General features: G+C 53.1%; 1 protein-coding gene across 1 annotated transcript; it reads left to right on the top strand.

Moving 5' to 3' along the window:
• The first annotated feature begins 497 nt into the window (after window positions 1-497).
• On the top strand, window positions 498-14405 carry Dgkq (diacylglycerol kinase theta). The gene is made up of 23 exons (XM_050155842.1): window positions 498-876; window positions 3105-3184; window positions 4758-4857; window positions 5141-5226; window positions 5303-5428; window positions 5658-5811; window positions 5888-5962; window positions 6043-6143; window positions 6284-6513; window positions 6595-6685; window positions 7133-7187; window positions 7322-7383; window positions 7689-7839; window positions 8260-8298; window positions 9031-9146; window positions 10632-10783; window positions 10996-11144; window positions 11255-11433; window positions 11692-11792; window positions 11883-12029; window positions 12128-12239; window positions 12324-12476; window positions 12752-14405. Exons 1-23 carry the CDS (start codon window positions 624-626, stop codon window positions 12848-12850), a joined length of 2811 nt encoding a protein of 936 aa, XP_050011799.1. The 5' UTR covers window positions 498-623; the 3' UTR covers window positions 12851-14405.
• Window positions 14406-14610: the final 205 nt, after the last annotated feature.

Below are 14610 nucleotides of genomic sequence, written 5' to 3'. Positions count from 1 at the left end.
TCTCTGGGAACTGGGCTAGAGGCCAGGAGTTCCTTGGACCATCAATGCCAGTAGGGTCTCCCCAACTCCAAACCAGGACCTACAGAAGCAAGGCCCTTGAGGACCGCTAACGATGGGGGCAGAGCGATTGCAGGTCTAAACTCACAGGCATTATGTAGACAGCACAAAACTGTGGTTACTGTGGATGCCCTTCCCTTGCACGCAGGTCCTCAAAGACCTGGGAACTCATTGCCATGGGGTAAGGGAACTTGTGGAAACCCCACTGAAGTTTCCAGCTAGCTATGAATGTTCCCATAGATTCTCTCCTGCTTGTACAAGCAAAGGTGTCCTGAGACCCTGTGTGGGATATCTGGCCCATTCCTTGTTTTGCTCAACTGGCGCTGGAGGACGTATCGAATCCTCGTGGGCCACCTCGTCCCTCCTCCTAGTGCAAAGGTCCCGCCTTCAGCAGGGTGGCACCGCCCCTCTGGAGGCCCTGGCCAGTCTCTCCGTTCGGGCCCCTCCCACGCGAGCCTGCGCGTTCTGTAGCGCAGTCGGAAGCTGGGAGCGGGCACAGCCGAGGGCCCTCTACACCGCCTACCTGGCTTTAGCGCGCTGCTGGAGCTGTGGTGGTCGGGTGGCGGATGGAGGCGGCAGCCGAACCTGGGGCCCGGACTTGGCCCGGCAGCGGTTCCCCACGTCTCGGCAGCCCTGCCGGCAGCCCTGTACTGGGCATCTCAGGCCGCGCACGCCCGGGGTCAGGGCCAGAGCGGACCGGCAGAGCTATTGGCCCTGCAGCGCCCGGCCACAGCTTCCGCAAGGTGACACTCACCAAGCCCACCTTTTGCCATCTCTGCTCGGACTTCATCTGGGGGCTAGCCGGTTTCCTGTGCGATGGTGAGAGTCCACCCTGCTTGCTGAGGCCGCTCCCAGCCTCCTCCCGGAGACACTGCCCTAACCTTTGAGCCCTGTCCCTCTCGGCAGTGACCTTAGAGACAGTCTCTTGTTTGAATAGGACGTCCCTTTGGAGGTGACGCCTGCTTTTAGGGGTAGGAAGGAGGGGTGTCCCAGGTCTGACCCCTCTTGGTCTGGGATCTCAGGATTTCCTAGTGGAAGGTGGAGACAGAGTCGCCATAGTGCAATGCTGTGGCTGGAATCCAACGTGGCTGCAAGAGGCAAGGTGTGTGTTGAGTCAGTTGCTGGGCCTGGGCATGGAGATATGAAGGCAGGACTGAGGCCTTAAGCAATGGGGGTCCCTCTCGTGTTCGTGTCTGGCTTTCTAAGCAATTGGTACACTAGGAGTGACAAGCAGGGCTGGCCTGAACCATAGGCCTGGTCATTCTTCTCCCAAGTGCAGGCTGGTGCACAGAGGGACTAAGTGCTGCTTTGCTCCGGCTCAACTGCTTGGAGAGCCAGGCCCAGACTTTTTTTTTACAGATGTGGCATGTCCAAACACAGTTCCCACCCAGCTGCCAAGCCGGCTGGGCAGGGCAGAGGATAGCACCTCTGTAATTCTGTGGCTGGCCCTCGTGTTCTTCCTCCTGTGAGGAGGCAGGCCCTGAGACCCACAGCCCAAGACTGAGAGAGGCATCTGAGCCTTTGACAGAGTGTCCTGACCAGGGACTGAAGGTGGAGCTGGTTAAGGAGCACCTGTCCTGCTCAGGGAGATCACTGAGGCCATAGGTCCTCACACAGGAGTGTCTTCTGCTAGTGGGGATGTCTAGTTGTCATGGCACCTCAGGGCTACCAGTGATAGGAGTTGTCACTTGGTTTTTCTGTCAGATCAGACATATTATACTGCCCTACTTTGCCCGTTTGTAACATAAGAGTCCCTCGAAGATGAAGGCTGTGATTCGTTTACTGACTTAGCTGCAGTCCTGCAGCTATACTCCAGGACCTACAAGGGTAGCAGAGGCAGGGTTTCAGGTAGAAGGGTTGTTCCCTGACTCGCTTTATGGCTGAAAGCCACAGAAAGCAAAGCTTCCAGTCTAAGTCTAACGCGGTTAGTGGAAGTAGGCCTGCAGGTCAGAGTCTAGACCTAGGATCTCTGTAGAATGGAGTAGGACTTGAAGTCTAAGGGTGGACTCCAGGTACCCCTTATAGACATGACCCCTGAAACTAGATCTATGGAGTCAGGAAACCCAAGCAAAATCCTTGGGTATAATGGCCCTAGAGTTTGGTCCTCAGGCAAGGGTGCAGAGCCCCTTCTAGGCAGCGTTGTGGGGAAATGGGCTGGGGCTCCAGCAGATGTCCTCACAGTGGTGTGGGCAGAGCCCTTCCACCTGAGGAGCATGTAAGGTGTTCTGCACACAGCAGGCACTGCCTCAGCCTACAAAGGAGCCAACTGGCAAGACCTTCCAGAGTAAATGGAGTGCCTGGGAAAGACTCCTGCTGGGTCACTGCTTTCTCGTCTGCTCTTCTCACAAGCCCTAGTCTCCTTCCAGTGTTTGTCCCTTCCTAGGAGGGAGGTATCTGGGGTCTCAGCAGAAGGGAAGGATAGGCTGGGGAACCTCTGGATAGGTTCTGGCTCCTTAGGCTGTCTTAGTGGTCATGCCCTTTTGTTCCTACAACCTCCTCCCATCTGCGGAGGGCCAGACCCTCACTCTCTTGTCCTGGCCTGGCTTTGATAATGTTAAACAGGCTTATATTGCTCTTGTATATCTCCACGTTTGTTTCACCGCTGAAGCTCTATCTGTACTGAGGCCTGGAAACAAGCCCCCCTCTGCCCCCGTGTGTTTTGTAAGCCCTGTGCCCCTCCCACAGCTCTTCATGTGCACTCTTCCTTTGGAAACTCATCTCTCTGCTCTTCTATTGGCCTCAGAGACATGGGAGTTCCGAGTTAGTGTGAGGGGCATGGGCCACTCCCAAGACAGCAGGGCACACTCATCTCCCACCATGGTCCCACTGTAGCATCTGGCCCTTGTGCTCTTGAGGATGGTATTACTGCCTGTTACATAATGACAGAGGTCACAGGAATAATGTCCCTGACACTAAGTGGCACAGGGCTAGGGTACCACGCTGACTGGTATGCTGACAAAGGCTGTGTCTTGGGACCTCGCACTTCCTGAGCACCCGTGGGGCTGCGTAGCAAGGTGGCCTGATTCACACAGTTCTCCTCCCTGCAGTATGCAACTTCATGTCCCACGAGAAGTGCCTGAAGCAGGTGAAGACCCCGTGCACAAGCATTGCTCCAAGTCTAGTCCGGGTGAGTGTGGGGGCAGCGCACATGGCTTTCGTGGGGTTAAGTGCTGACCTGTAGCTGTCCTTTGATTGTAAGTTTAGCCACATCACAGTTAGGAAGCAAAGGGCAGAGTCCTGCTCACAGTCAGAAGGAAGGAGCCATCAATGAGCTGAGCACCCTGAGTGGATCTCTAGGGAACTGAGGAAAGTCAGTGTCAAAGGGCACATATTTGTCTATGGAACACAGATCAGAGGTTCAAGGTGAGGAAGTGGATGTGGCTGCAAAAGGACCAAATGAAGGGTCCAGGAGGCTGGGTACTTTGCTTAGGCTGCATGCACTCTTGGTGCTCTGGCTGTGACAATGACCAGTTTTGCAAGATGTTAACATTGGAAAATGGGCAAAGACAACAGGGGATCTCTGGATATTTTTTCACAAATACACTTAAACCCTTAGAGGGTGTAACATTTTTATGTAAAAAGCCTCAGAGCCTTGGAGTTTGTTCTGGCTGTTGACCTTCCTCTGCAGAGCCCCAGAGAGGGCAGTAAGGCTCCCAACAGGGCACAGACTTCCTTTCTGTGAGTAGTAGTGGCAGCAGCATAGCTAGACATCGTTCAAGCAGGCGAGCATGACGGCCTCACTTCCCATCAGCTGCATGCACAAGGCCACTTCACTGGCACCTCTGCTGCCCCGAGCTTGCATGTGGGTCCTGCCTTCCAGCCGTGGGAGAGAGGACACAAGAAAATAAGGGGTGTGGTAGGGCACCACAGTAAGCAGAAGTTGAAGCTGACAGTGTCTGTAAAGCTGTCAGCTTTCCCTTAACATTGCTACTTGGTGGATACTTAATTACTAGGTGTGAGCACAAAAATCCAGAGATGCTGGCTGCTGTCCTCTCAGGGTGCTGTGCTTGCCAGAGTGGTGCCCTCGTGACCATGTTGAGGCCATAGCTACTTAAATGATCTCAATGTATTCTTAATCTTACTTGAGAATTAAAATAAAAACTAGTAAGATTGTAAATATTTTCAGAGGATGTAGCTATTTAAAAAGAAAATAAAAATCATCTTCCGAAGTCTTTAAGTGTTCTTTAAGTCTTGGGCTAAGGACCAGTCAAGTTAAGACCTGACCCTTCCAATCTGTGTTCATGGGAAAGCTATTTATTATCACATGTTTACAGTCACTGTAACTGCCTCCCAAAGGGCAGATCTGGGGTTTGTTGGAAGCTCCTGAACCTACCAAGACAGATGTCTGGGAGTTGACAATCTTGCTGGCCTGTGGAGTGAGGAATGGATGTCAGGTGGACTTCTATTACATGTGTTTACAGTACTACAGATGTCAAGTTACTGAGTCCTTTCTCTGCTCACCTGTCCAACAGTCAGCCAGGCTAGTCCCAGTCCAGATCTCATGGTAGTACAGCTGAGTGAGGTAGGTACTCCCAACCAGGACCTGAGCTATAGATCTGTGAAGGTGAAGAAGGAAGAGAGATGATCCCCTCTGTTCAAGCAGTTACCAGCAGGTGATGCTGGGCCAATTCACGGGGCTACCAGGGATAAGGCAGCAGGACCAGGCAGGCCCAAATCTGAGGATTATTCTGCCCCTATAGGTCCCTGTAGCCCACTGCTTTGGCTCCCTTGGGCTCTACAAGCGCAAGTTCTGTGTGGTCTGCCGCAAGAGCCTGGAGGTTCCTGCACTCCGCTGTGAAGGTACCATTGGGCCTGTGGTTCCCTTGGAACTAAGCTCACTGCTCAAGGGGCTTGGTCTCTGCTGCCCTGGGTAGCTCAGCCCTCCTCTATACGTGGTTTGTTAAGTGGATGGGTAGTAGGATCAGGCTAATTTGGGGGGGCTCCAACAGTAGGAGCCTACCAGGCAAGAAGCAATCAGTCTAAAAGAAGCTGATTCAGGATGGCAAGGGTTGGGGTTGGAGCCGGCCCAAGCCATGAGGTCAGTGAGGATGGCAAGAGGCCCCTAACCTTGCCCGCCCCCCAGTGTGTGAGCTGCACGTTCACCCCGACTGTGTGCCCTTCGCCTGCAGCGACTGTCGTCAGTGCCACCAGGACGGACAGCAGGGTTATGTGAGTGTACAAATACTGGGGTAGGTTTGGTAGGGGTTTGGCTGGCTGAGCTTCTGACTGCCTCCCCCGTCCCCAGGACACATATCACCACCACTGGCGGGAGGGGAACCTGCCTTCTGGCGCACGGTGTGAGGTCTGTAGGAAGACATGTGGTTCCTCAGATGTGCTGGCTGGTGTACGCTGCGAGTGGTGTGGTGTGCAGGTGGGCATGGGAACGGGATGGATGGGGCCCTGATAGGGGTGGGCTCCGTGACAGGGTGAATGAGGAGGGAGGGGGAAAGCTCCTTTCTTTAAGTTGTCTACATCCTACTCTGGGTTATGGAGTAGCCCCTCTGGTTTTGTGCACCGTCTAGATGGGTGTGTAGCCAGGTGGATGTGGAATTGGCCCGCTTTCTGCCCAGGATGCCAGACTTATACCTTTGTCCTGCCAGGCCCACTCAGTGTGCTCCACAGCACTCACTCCCGAGTGTACGTTTGGGCGTCTACGCTCCATGGTACTGCCTCCCTCGTGTGTGCGCCTGTTGTCCCGAAACTTCAGCAAGATGCACTGCTTCCGTATCCCTGAGGCCATGACCCTGGAGCTTGGTGAGACAGAGAAGGGGGACTGGGATGTACCCTGGCTGGGCCAGGTACTGAGCACACGGTTTTGTCCGTCCTGCAGGTGATGGGGATGATGGCCTGGATGGAAGTGCCGCGACGGGTGTGGGCAGAGAGATGCCAACAGCTACAGAATCCAGTAAGTATCCCACTTAGCTGTCACTCTGTCCCGCCTAGTTCCAGGCCCCCAAGATTCTCAGCTGCTCCCCTCTGGCCTAGCCAAACAGACCCTCAAGATCTTTGATGGCAACGACTCCGTGAGGAGAAATCAGTTTCGCCTGGTTACAGTTTCCCGCCTGGCTCAGAGTGAGGAGGTGATGGTAAGAGTGGGCCTTCGCACAGAAGTATGGTACACACTGCCATGCCTGGAGCCCCCTGCTTACCCTTCTCGGTTGGCTTCTCCATACCTATCTGGTCCACTGTTCACCTGGCCCCACACACTTGGCTCTGCCCTCTACAGGAGGCAGCACTTCGGGCTTTCTATATCAACGAGGACCCTAGGGACTTCCAGCTGCAGGCACTGCCCCTAACCACACTCTCCAGCAATGCCCAGGCCCTGGGGAAGACTGGGACCACTGAGGAAGAGGCTAGCAAAGGCCCTGGGCCCCGAGATTCCATGCCTGAGGCCTGGGTCATCAGGTCTCTGCCTCGTGCCCAGGAGATCCTGAAGATCTACCCTGCCTGGCTCAAGTAAGACTCAAAGCACAGGATCTGATGAGGGAGGGTTAGGGTGAGGATCCAAAGCCCAAACTTTGAGCCTGTCCCCCGCAGGGTGGGTGTGGCCTACGTGTCCATCCGTGTGAACTCACAGAGTACAGCACGGTCCGTGGTTCAGGAGGTTCTCCCACTACTTGGACGGCAGGTATGTACACTGACCATTCCCACCCAACTTTGGGGTCACCCGCCCAGTGGGCCAGGCTACTACTATTCCCATGCATGTCCTGTGGTTGTGGGAGCTGTTGGGACTAATTGAGTCCTGGCTTTCAGCTGCTTTTCCCTGCTAGAACCTTCTAATTAAAGTTACTAGAAGCTGTGTCTAGCTTAGAGGATCAGAGGATGGGATTTTCACCTGTTGGCCATTGACTGCCGTGTATTTAAGCCTACATGGTGCTAATAAAGAGGGGCTTTTGGTATCAGTGTTTGAAGGTCTGTGTGTCCGGTCTGTCTCTGCGTCTGTGTTCTCAACCTCCCCTCCAGTCCCTTGCCCGAAGCTCGTGAACTGGGGTCTAGCACATAGAGTGCAGACCGGGGCCCGCCGTGCGTGGCAGGAGCCCTGTTCTAGGCCTGATGTTTGGCCCATACTGTGTAGGTTGAGGATCAGGAGAAATTCCAGCTGACTGAGGTGCTCATGAGCAGCAGACAAGGTAAGTAAGCTGCATTTTTCAGATCTTTTTATGTAACAGCCTTGGGCCACCTAGATTCGCTTGCATCCCCATCTGCCCGGAGACTGCGAAGGGCAGAACCCAGTGCTAACACGCCATATCCCTCTATCCTACAGTCCAGAGGACAGTGCTGATGGATGAGGAACCTCTGCTAGACCGACTCTGGGACATCCGACAGGTCAGTGGATATAGACAGTACTTCCAGGGGACTGCCAGCCCTTAGCCATGGCCTCCAGAAGAACGCCACTGAGGCTGTCCCCCACCTGCCGCTTGCAGAGGGGCATTTCTTCTCAGATACCATATCCTTCCCAGCCAGCTGATCTCCCCGGCTGGCAGTACACTCTATAACATGGCACCAATTTCGAGCTGAGAGGCTTTGAGTCTCAAGAATATCCAAGTTAGTTCCCTCAAGAGCTGAGGGGGGGATGGAGAAGCGTTGTGGGCACTGCTGCCCAGCCTTCCCCATTCCTATTCTTCCTACAGACATCTGTGCGCCAGGTGAGCCAGACGCGGTTCTACGTGGCCGAGAGCAGGGCCATGACCCCACATGTCTCCCTGTTCGTGGGTGGCCTGCCACCTGGCTTGTCCCCCCAGGATTACAGCAACCTGCTGCATGAGGCCATGGCCACCAAAGGTGTGACCTTGGGCTATTCAGGGCTCTGGCTGGGAGAGGGTCCTGACTGGGCAGTGGGGCTATGGTGCTAAACCCAAGTTCTTTTGCCTCCTCATGCACCATCTGAAGCCCTTGCTCAGTTCCCACTCCAGGCCAGTCAATATGGTTCTTATGGAGAGGCTTCTGGTTTCCCCCTCTTGTTTCTTAATTTAGACTATGCTTCTTATTGGGGGTGGGGTGGGGGGTCCCTGTACATTCAGGCGTCGAGGACTTTGTTTGGGAATAGGGTATGGGTAATTCCCAGGGGGCTGACCCCAAAGGATGGGTCAAGGCTGCTTGGGTGGGCTGTATATAGATGTCCTTGGAAGGGAGGCTGGCCCTAGATTGGGAGGTCAGGTCCAGGTCTCAATATGCCACTCTGACTGCAAACTGTCTATGCAGCTGCTGTGGTGTCTGTGAGTCACGTCTACTCCTTACAAGGTGAGCTGATGTCTGGTGGATGTTCTTGGAGTGGGGTAGAAGAGCCCGAACTTTACTCCCTTCTCTAGATGCACATGTCTAAATTCATCCCTTGGGTTCGTTTTTTTTTTTTTTTTTTTTTTTTTTTTTTTTTTTTTTTTTTTTTTTTTTTTTTTTTTTTTTTTTTTTTTTTTTTTTTTTTTTTTTTTTTTTTTTTTTTTCTGGTTTACATCTGTTGCTTTTGTTACAATGTGGCTGAGATTAGCTGTTTCCCCAAATCTGTCACCTTTATGGGCCGTCATATTTCACTCGGAAAGGAAGGTTTCAGATGCACTGCCATCCTTCTTGGTGGGTGACCCCAGGGCACTCAGAGACTAGATTTGGGTATGAGTATGGTTGGTCAGGGAGATGAACCACTTTACCCACTGCTGGATTCTAAATTCAGTCTGCCCTCTGTGGGAGTACTTTGCTGAAAGAGTGGCCCCTTGCTGTGGATGCGACCTATAGTCAGCTGACATGAGCCAGCTGTGGTCAGAGCTTAGGCTGAGACCGGTAGCTGAGGCTCTGCCTACGTGCCTGGTTGGCATGGTACACAGGAGAGATTTTGTGGGTGTGACATCTCGGGGGTGGATTTCATAAGACAGACCCTGCCATGAGTACCATTTGGGTAGGATGCACAATACACCCTTCCCTGGACACCTGGGGGCAGGATGCATGGGACACCCACCCTGAGCATTGGCCCACCTGTGGCAGGTGCGGTAATTCTGGATGTCACCTGCTTCGCGGAGGCTGAGCGGCTATACATGCTGGCCAGAGACACAGCAGTGCATGGCCGGCCCCTGACTGCACTAGTGCTTCCAGACGTGCTGGTAAGTGCTTAGGACTCTGATACCCAAGACCATGTCCTCATTGCCAGGTGGCTGCTATGTGCCACTTTGGCTTACCCTTATAACAGCCAAAAAGGGACAAGGTTGGACAATTTACATTGGAGGGTCAGAGGTCAGAGAGTCAGTGCTCGTCCATGGTTTCTGAACAAGTGAGATAATGCTTAGGACCAAAGCTGGTAGACTGGAGAAATGGCTCAGAGGTTAAGAGCACTGGGTGCTCTTCCAGAGGTCCTGAGTTCAATTCCCAGCAGCCACATGAGATCTGGTGCTCTCTTCTGGTGTGCAAGCATACATGCAGGCAGAACACTATACACATAATCAGGACACAGCTCCACCCCCACTGAAGGCCAGGTTGTGTTGTGACCATGTGCCTACATCCTGCCAAGCCCCGCCCTTTAGAGTCTGATGCTGGCCCCAACCCAGGTGGTCCTGTGCCTAGGGTTTTTCTGGCCAATAGGTGGAGCTTCCCATCTTCAGATACCACTCTTATGACCTGTCAATGGCTGGGAAGAGATAAACTCAGAAGGCAACAGAGGGCAGAGGAATTGCATATGAGGAGTGCCCGAAGGATTTATGCCTGTGCCCCACAAAGTACCTGCAGGTGTCCATGGCCTGCTTGTATCCTGAATTCTGATCCTTACTTCAGACTCAAGTTTAAGAGGAACAGAATTCAAGTGGTATGAGCTCGGGTGGTGCCTACCAATCCCTCCTGCCCCTGCCTACTGGTTCTGCCCTGAAAGTAGCTGTCATCAGTGTCCAAGGATATAGGGTCCCCTGTATGTTTACCCAGGCACTGTCCTAACTAGCTCTGTGGCAGTTAAGCATGAAGCCATACTCAGTTTGTTTCCTGTCAGCTGCCTGCCCTGCAGCAAGTGAGTAAGAGTCGAGTGCAGGCACCCATCTCAGTGTGTCCTTGTCCATCCCGTGTCTGTACCTGGCTTGTATGTCTCCTGTTATCCAACACCAGTGTAGGGACCTGAACCAGCCTACTGTGTCTAGGGACTATCTCTTGTTATTATGTATGGGGAAAATAATTTTGTCCCCATGGCCAGCAAGAGATGTGTGGTTACTCCTGTAAATTGAGTCCTTTGGCTGCCATGTGGCAAATGGGATCTGGAAGCTGTTGACTTCCAAAGGTTATGTTGGTAGCTTTGCAAGAGCCAGGCCTCTCACCCCAGGATCTATGGATTTCCATCTCGGGCCTGTGGCTTCATGGCTAGCAGAGTAGGAATGGCCCCTTGACATATGTCATAGTATGTCCCTGGCATTTATGCTTAGAGCTCCAAGCAGCCATGGTGTTGCTCTCAAGGGAAAAGATATTCTGAGTTAGAGATAAGTATGTGGTCTGCTTAGCCTCAGGAAGGTCTGGCTATGGCTTAGTACGCTTGGAATCTGAGGCTGGACATTGTTTAAGCAATTCCTATGTGGGACCTTGACCGCAACATAATTCAGCCCCCCACTTCTCAGCACACGAAGCTGCCTCCTGACTGCTGCCCCCTCCTCGTGTTTGTGAACCCAAAGAGCGGGGGCCTCAAAGGCCGAGAGCTGCTCTACAGTTTCCGGAAGCTACTGAATCCACACCAGGTCTTTGAGCTGACCAACGGGGGACCTCTTCCTGGGTGAGTCTGGAGTTTTCTGGCTTGTGGAAAGAGCAACCCCTACCTGTCTCTAGCTAGTAGGAACTCCAAATGGCACTGCTGGACTCATTAAATTCTCTGTGTGGCCAGAGATGGACATCTGAAAAGGAAAGGGCTGCCCAGGACAAGAATGAGTGGCCAGGTCCTGGCCTGGGCAGCCAGGAGGTAGTGGCAGAACACTGTCTCCCACACAGGTTCCACCTTTTCTCTCAAGTGCCCTGTTTTCGGGTACTGGTGTGTGGTGGAGATGGCACCGTGGGCTGGGTGCTCGCTGCCCTGGAGGAGACAAGGCGCCATCTGGCCTGCCCAGAGCCATCTGTGGCCATCCTGCCCCTGGGTACAGGTGGGCTTAGCCATCAACTTGAAAGATGGGATTTCAGGGCTGCCCCTACTATGGGTTTTGCTAGAGATTTATCGCGGTATGTGGATTATGCTGCCTTTCCTGTTTCCTAGGGAATGACCTTGGCCGGGTCCTCCGTTGGGGGGCAGGCTATAGTGGTGAGGACCCATTCTCTGTGCTGGTGTCTGTGGATGAGGCTGATGCTGTGCTCATGGATCGCTGGACAATCCTCCTGGATGCTCATGAGACCAATAGTACAGAGAACAGTGTGGTAGACACGGAGCTACCCAAGGTACCAGTGTCGTACCTGCTAGGATCTTACATTTGACTCCCCCTTTGCTGATGCTCATCTTTTCTCCTGAGGCAGACCAGGAGCTTGCTGACTCAAGCCTGTGGGGCTGTAGGGTTTTGCCTTCTCTGGGGATGTTGTGGCATTTAAGCAGAGGTTATTAGGAAAGGGCATTGGTGACAACAGTTAGGGATGGCTGTCACAATTTGGGACACTTGGGAGTGGCTGGCCAGCATCCTGGTTATTATGCCCTGTCTCCAGATTGTTCAGATGAGTAACTACTGTGGCATTGGTATCGATGCGGAGCTCAGCCTAGATTTCCACCAGGCACGTGAGGAGGAGCCTGGCAAATTCACAAGCAGGTACTAGTAGGGCAGGACTGGGGGACCAGGTCACTCACAGCAGCCAGCAACTTTTACCTGGTAATGCAGGGTGTTTGCCTCCCGTGGCAGGTTCCACAACAAGGGTGTATATGTGCGGGTCGGGCTGCAGAAGATTAGCCACTCTCGAAGTCTACACAGGGAGATCCGGCTGCAGGTGGAACAGCAGGAGGTGGAGCTACCCAGCATTGAGGGTCTCATCTTTATCAACATCCCCAGGTGCTGGGGCTGGGCTCTCAGAGACTGCAGTTTGGGCCAGGCGCTAGGTCTGTGTCTGGTCCATGCTTAACTTTGTATTTTTCATCTTTTGGGGGCAGCTGGGGCTCAGGGGCTGACCTCTGGGGCTCTGACAACGACTCAAGGTTTGAGAAGCCACGCATAGACGACGGGCTGTTGGAGGTGGTGGGTGTGACAGGTGTCGTGCACATGGTGAGCACTCACTGGCAGGCTGGTGGGCAGACCCTGTGGTACCCCTTGGGTCCCACTAGCTAGCTCAGCTTTTGTCTTGCCCAGGGCCAAGTCCAGGGTGGGCTGCGCTCTGGAATCCGCATTGCCCAGGGCTCCTACTTCCGTGTTACACTCCTAAAGGCTACTCCAGTACAAGTGGATGGGGAGCCCTGGGTTCAGGCCCCAGGGCACATGATCATCTCCGCTACAGCCCCGAAGGTATGTTGGCAAGGCTGAGAGCAGAGGTAAGATGGGTCAGGGTTAGGGCCACTGTAGGCTGATGCGGTACAGTAGCTAAGGCCAGGTGGGTCTAAGCTTTGGCCTTCCCAGACTCCAGGTGTCATGAGACCCTGGAGAAAGCAGCCAGCTCTTTGAAGTCATTGCCCCTCTTTTGTGGAATGGAGCCAAGAAGTATTCACTGGCCCAGAGGTCCCAGAGCTATCACTTGTAATGTTACTCTGGTCCTCTGACCCTCCATCCCTGCCTTGGAACAGGTCCACATGCTGAGGAAGGCCAAGCAGAAGCCCAGGAAGGCTGGCAACATCAGGGAAACCCGAGTGGACACCTTGCCTGCTCCTGAGAGCAATCCTTAATAGAGGAGCCAAGATGAAGGGTCTCAACTACCCAGCCTTTCTCGTCTTTGGTTCTGTTCCAAGTCACATATTGGCTGGCCAACAGGTGGACTTAGCTATACCACTGACCATAACATCTTCATGGGTCTTGGGATGTTACCATACCTCATCCTTATCCAATGTCATGTGCAAACCTAGGAGTGGGTAGGTATTGGCCACTGCCACAGTACTGGTCTATATGGCATGGGCATGAGGCTCTGGCTAGTCTGTCTTCTGCACACGACTGGTCCTTATAGGATCAGTGAAGCTGGTCCTGTTAGTCACACTTCTTCCTTTAAAACCTCTCTTAGAGCCTGTTGAGCCTCTGGATGCGGGCCATCCAGGTGGGCCCTCTGATCTTATTTTGTGTTCTTTCAAAGCAGCTAGTAGCCCTGTTAGGCCCTGGCCTAGTAGATACAGAATGCTGCTTGTTCCTCCTGCACCCACCGGGTGGGTGTGGTATCCTCAAGTCCTCTTGGCTCCCCCAGCTGGTGGCCCTGAGCTGAAAAGCTATACCTAGGAAGGGGAGGCTAGTCAAGTTCTGGTGTCACCCATGTGTCAGAGCTGGAGTGTGTGCCAGGGCCTGAGTGTCCCTCCTCGGCCCTCAAGTGGGCACCTAGTGCCAAGAAGGGATCAGAACAGGGCCAGGTGGAACCTGGCTGAGGAATGTGTAAATAACATCTGTTGTTGTGGAGTGGCTAAAGCTCCCTTAGACTCAACTTATAGCACTTTATACACATGCTGTTTGTCAGCCTGCAGCCCTTCCTTGTAGATGCAGAGCTGCTACTCTGGCTCCTACAAACCAAGGTAGCTCTGATGGCCAGACCTTGCTGGGGGCATCAGGCTCACAGAATGAGACAAAGCTGTCTCTTCCATGCACCCAAGAATTCAGTTGTCACACCTCGGACCCCAGAGGAGTGTACCCCAGAATGAGCTGTCTAGCTAAGCCTGGTGGTAAATGTCTGTAATTCATTTCTTGGGGACTAAAGCAAGAGAATAGCACGCTCAAGAACTGACTGGGCTGTAGAATTAAAACCCCTCCCAAAAAGTAAAAAGATGGGGGAAACAGGGGCCAAAGATGCCAGTGGGCCAGCCCCAGCCCTAGATGGGGAAGTAGCCTGTGATGCTTACCCCCATAGACAAGTAAGTAGGTCTAGATCCTGGGCGTGTACCACTCTCAGAAGTGGCTATGGTATGGACCTGGCTGGCAGCTTCATAGGCCCACTGTGCCATCCCCTCACCTGCTTTTGCCAAAAGTGCATACAAGTGCATCAGATAGCCATTTGTGTTCTCAGTACAGATGTTCCTCATGTTTACATCATTTTCCACGTCCGAAAGAAATTGTGATGTAGTTTTTCACTTTTATTTCAATCTATAGGAATTGTTTGTAAATTAAGGTCAGTGTAGCATGTCCTCTGTATTAGGTGAGGCTGTCACTTTGTGGAGTGTGTCCTGTCTCTGTGTGTAATTTATCACTACCTGAATGTGATCTAACTTATATCTGGGCCAAATACATTGTGGGCTTTGCTGTCCTGTAGTTGCCTCTTGTCTCTGTCTAACAACTGGTATGGGAATGGGCAGAGAAACTGTCAGTCCCCCCAGGGAAGCCCTGCACTTGTGAGGAGTAAGCCAGACAGCAACTTCACAGCCTGACTTAGCCCAGACTCAACTGCCTGAAGGTTCTGCGCATAAGGATGGCTTGTGTGGCCACATGCAGGACATAGCAAGTAAAAGGGATGGAC

Source organism: Alexandromys fortis, unplaced genomic scaffold (assembly GCF_014885135.2).
Source record: "Alexandromys fortis isolate MF-2015 unplaced genomic scaffold, M_Fortis_MF-2015_v1.1 scaffold_87, whole genome shotgun sequence".
Taxonomy (NCBI): Eukaryota; Metazoa; Chordata; class Mammalia; order Rodentia; family Cricetidae; genus Alexandromys; species Alexandromys fortis.
The sequence above is the reverse complement of the archived record's forward strand: the minus strand, read 5'-3'. Positions and strand labels throughout refer to the sequence as shown.

Coding starts and splice junctions, on each gene's coding strand:
- Dgkq (XM_050155842.1), top strand. CDS start 624: ATGGAGGCGGCAGCCGAACCTGGGGCCCGGACTTGGCCCGGCAGCGGT. Junction 9,147..10,631: donor TAGTGCTTCCAGACGTGCTG/GTAAGTGCTTAG, acceptor CCCACTTCTCAG/CACACGAAGCTGCCTCCTGA. Junction 11,793..11,882: donor CCTGGCAAATTCACAAGCAG/GTACTAGTAGGG, acceptor CTCCCGTGGCAG/GTTCCACAACAAGGGTGTAT.